Genomic DNA, 4,179 nt, shown 5'->3' with positions numbered 1-4,179 from the left:
CTACAAAATACATCAAAATTTCTTTTATGCTTAATATGAATAAAAAGTTCAGATCTAGTAGTTAGAATTGGGCCACTATCTTAGGTTACATAAACTCTTGGCAATGCTTGCAATGGAGAGAAAGCACATAATAACTCTAATTAGTCCTTATTGAATTTTCTCTCTCCTTTGAAAAAAAAAAGTACAAAAAGATATATAAATTAAGAAAGAAACGCGTTCATTGCTTATTAATGAGGAGTGTTTTGTCGGTTCCAAAATTCAATTAAACTAATATTGTATGGTTTCATTCATACTCCAAGAGAAAAAAAAAAAAAAAAAAACTCAAAGCTTATGTTATGTGGCACTTTGAATGTTTTGTTTGGTAACACCTCCTTTGGCACCATATCCATGCTTTGATTGATTGAAACCATTTCTTTGGTCCACCTTTCACCATACTCCATTGCCCCTTCCTTCATTCATGCTTTTTTAATTTCTTCCTTTTTATATGCAATAAGAACTATATTCTATATGCATATTAAGATATTGAAAAGTGAAGAAAATAAGATATGATCCAATGGATACATGTGGCGGTTTTAGGAGCATCTTTGGGGTGTGTTTCAACCCTTTTCATGGTTTTCATTTGGCGTTGGTGTCATCAAAGAAAAGATCATCATAGAAACTTTGTTGTTGAACCAAAGAGTTTCACTAGAATGGAGACCATTAATCAAGCTGGAATTGATGATGATCACAAGAACAATAGCAGCAAATTCTATGTTTTTCATGGTAAGTAGGTAGTAGTTTGTTATTTTAATTATTCCTAATAGTGCATTATTTCATAGTATACTACGGAAAATGTTTGGTAACCGAAGAAAATCAGCCAAAAACAGCCATAAGTTGCCTTATTTAGCATTCATTAATTGTTGCGACAATTAATGAATGCTAAATAAGCCAAGTTCTGACTTTTTTTTTGTCTCCCTAGTATTACCCGTATACTATATAGTATCTGTTTGTTTATTTTGAAGGTTCGGAAAAAACAAGAACATTGTTCAGTTGGGAAGATCATCCATATCTTGCTGCTGATGCTGTTGAAAATGGATGGTCAAGATTTAATTTCATGGCTCACAAGAGTTACAACATTATTCAATCATCAAGATCAAGATCAACAACAAGTACCCTTTTAGGAGCTTGTGCTGTTGTTGATGATGATGATCATGGAAGAGGGATTGAAATTGAGCCTGAGATAACCTTTGAAGTTTGTCAGGATTCATCTGAGTTTATGCAGAAGATTAGGCTCAATCCTGGTTTGAAGAAGAAAAACTCTGCTTCTATGATGATTATGAGAACTTCTCTACCTTTACCTGGTCCTTGTTTGGGAAACTATGCATTCCCACAAGAAGCATATTTTGAAGTTACAATCTTGTGTTCTTCTTCTTCTTCTTCTTTTGATGATGATTGTAAGAGAAGTAGTGAAGGTGAGAAGACAAAGCTTTTAGTTCAAGATGATGGTTTGAATTGTAAGAAGGGTATTTTGGACAATGTTGATGAAGAAATGATGAGGGTTGAATGTTGCAAGGAGGGTAGAAATGGAAAGATTGGATCTTTGGTGATGTTTTCTTTGGGGCTATCAAGAGGAGGAGGAGATGTTCCTTTGAGAGTTCCTGGGAGCTACCATGGAAGCATAGGCTTCAACTCCAATGGCTCTGTTTTTCTTGATGGTAACTAAATTTATTGGTAGATGCTCCTGTCAAAATATCTTCACACGAAAATGATATTATAAACCGTTAGATTGTTTGACTGAATATGTTTAATTGATCGACAACAGTTCATAATTATTTAATTAAACATATTCAGTCAAACATGTCAAATGATCTAACAGTTTTTAATGTTATTTTTATGTATAGACATATTTATAAGAGTATCTAGCAAATTTGTTTTCAATGTTCTTTTTTAACTCCATGAACATTAGCATATATTTGGCAATTTTTTTTAACTCTTTAAATGTTTGATTTGATACCCTAGAAATGTCAAGAGAAAAAGAAGGTTAATTGAATTCTCTATCATCTTTCTATGTCAATCTGTTACATTACATGTTCACAAGTCACAAAATCATAAAAGTTTGTGTTTTGTGTTGATTTGTTAGAATAGGATAGGCCAGCTAAAGACATATCTCTTATTTTCTCACCCAAAATATCAAATCTTATGAAAAGGCCCACCATGAAGTGTTTCACACTATAATACAATAATACATTGCCATACACTATAACTCTATTATAAGTAGTATCCTATTGGAAACATTTCAAGGGTAGTATCGGTGCATCAGTTATTTTAACCGTTGATCTGAATTATAAAAAATATATATAATATATATTAATTGAAATCAACGGTTAAAACAACTGGCGCAGTTGAAATGTTTTCCATACTATTTATAAGAAAATTGATGATATTTGTAAGTAAGCACTTTTTCTTGCCTTAGTGTACTATTAAGCCAATTCTATGGTGCATCTTGTTTAGCGTCTAATTTTTGCTTAAACTATTTTTTATAATAATTTTAAAATATTTAAAATCTTTTAATTTTATATTTTTAAATTTAAAATTAATTATTTAACGTATTTTAGTAATTAGACAATATCTTTTAGGCATCATAACAAACACTATACTATTAATTCAACACTTTTATATATTTTTATTTAACAGTTTAATTTAAAAAAATAATATGATATCATAATTTGTATGACTAGAAAATTTAGAATTTAATTTTTATTTTTATTTTTCAATTCAAAATAAATTATTATGCGAATAATATTAAATATAATTATTAATGTGTCTCTCTCTCATTGGACATCCTCATGGCTAACCACTAAAAGTTTTATGTATGTTGTTGGTGTTCATTTTCATTGTTTATCTTATAATTTTAAGAAATTTTCTTATTCTATTTTTTTTTTCAAATGCATGTACTTACAAAATAACCATTTGTACAGGAATGAAACTAGTAACTGAGTCCAAGAAGGAAGAAGAAGAAGAATGGATGATAGGAAGTGAGAAAGTAATTGGTTGTGGATTTGATCCAAGGCAAAAACAGGTGTTCTTCACATTAAATTCAGAATTGGTTCATGAAATCCATTGCCAATCAGATGAATTTAGCACTCCACTATATCCAACATTGGCTTCAAATATAGACATTATAGTTTTGATTAATTTTGGACAAAGTTCGTTCAAATATGAACCTGCTAATGCACATAGGACACCAAATCCATGTTTCATGGGCCCAATTGTAAATTCCCATAATGCAAAATTGGGCTATGATGATAGCAAGGAACTCTTCTCCATGGGAAGGATTGATTCTCAGTGGCATAATGGTAAATCTACACCCAAAGGGAATATTATTCCAAATCATGTAGCCTTTGATTTTGACGAGGAATCTGAGGCTGATCTATTTGAAATAGTCTTGGATGATTCTGGAAAATCTCCTAACATAGTTTCATAGACTCTAATTTTTTACAACTTATGTTTTTTTTGTAATATCATCATCTAAAGAGCTTCATATACATGCCACAATTGGTAGTTGTGACACTTCTTTTTTATCATTAATTTTTGTGGAGCCTTTAACTTTGACTAAGTAGTCATGTACATTTTTTTTCCTTGGTGCCTTAGCATATATATATAGCTTCACCTTTTGGAAGAGAATATTTTCATGACTATGTAAATTTTGTATTGGATAAATAATTAAATATATTATATTCTCGGTTCAGTCCTTTTCTTTTAACTTTATAGGAACATTCTCTGTTGGTTCATGGGCATGATTATTGCCAAAAAGGCACCAAGGTAAAAAAAAAATAATAGCAATAATAAGGGAAAAAGATGCATGTTGCTAGATATTTTTTGTTAATAAAATAAATTATTAATAATAAAAGCACAATGCCGTCCAAATAAAAAAAAAATTCATATATATATCAGGGGCAGGCCTGAAAAAAAAATGGCAAATTAAACAAGAAACAAAACAAAGATATATAATTGTTGCTGAGGTAGCTAAGAAATAGCTTTCATCAATCATGGTTGGTCTAAAGAACAATTTCTTATTTCTTTTTAGATTTTATAAGACAGTTCACGTTCAAGGTTCTATTTATTTTCCATTTATAACTAATCATGTGAATGCATAATAGAACCATTGTCATATTTTGGAGTAGATAATATATTATTATA

The 4,179-nt window shown here is 30.2% G+C and overlaps 1 protein-coding gene across 1 annotated transcript; it reads left to right on the top strand.

Annotated features, from left to right (window-relative positions):
* Nucleotides 1-226: 226 nt before the first annotated feature.
* On the top strand, nt 227-3,727 carry LOC112697811 (uncharacterized). Its single transcript, XM_025751146.3, has 3 exons — nt 227-762; nt 1,002-1,694; nt 2,958-3,727. Exons 1-3 carry the CDS (start codon nt 546-548, stop codon nt 3,461-3,463), a joined length of 1,416 nt encoding a protein of 471 aa, XP_025606931.1. The 5' UTR covers nt 227-545; the 3' UTR covers nt 3,464-3,727.
* Nucleotides 3,728-4,179: the final 452 nt, after the last annotated feature.

Source organism: Arachis hypogaea, chromosome 16, assembly GCF_003086295.3.
Source record: "Arachis hypogaea cultivar Tifrunner chromosome 16, arahy.Tifrunner.gnm2.J5K5, whole genome shotgun sequence".
Lineage (NCBI taxonomy): Eukaryota > Viridiplantae > Streptophyta > Magnoliopsida > Fabales > Fabaceae > Arachis > Arachis hypogaea.
The sequence above is the reverse complement of the archived record's forward strand: the minus strand, read 5'-3'. Positions and strand labels throughout refer to the sequence as shown.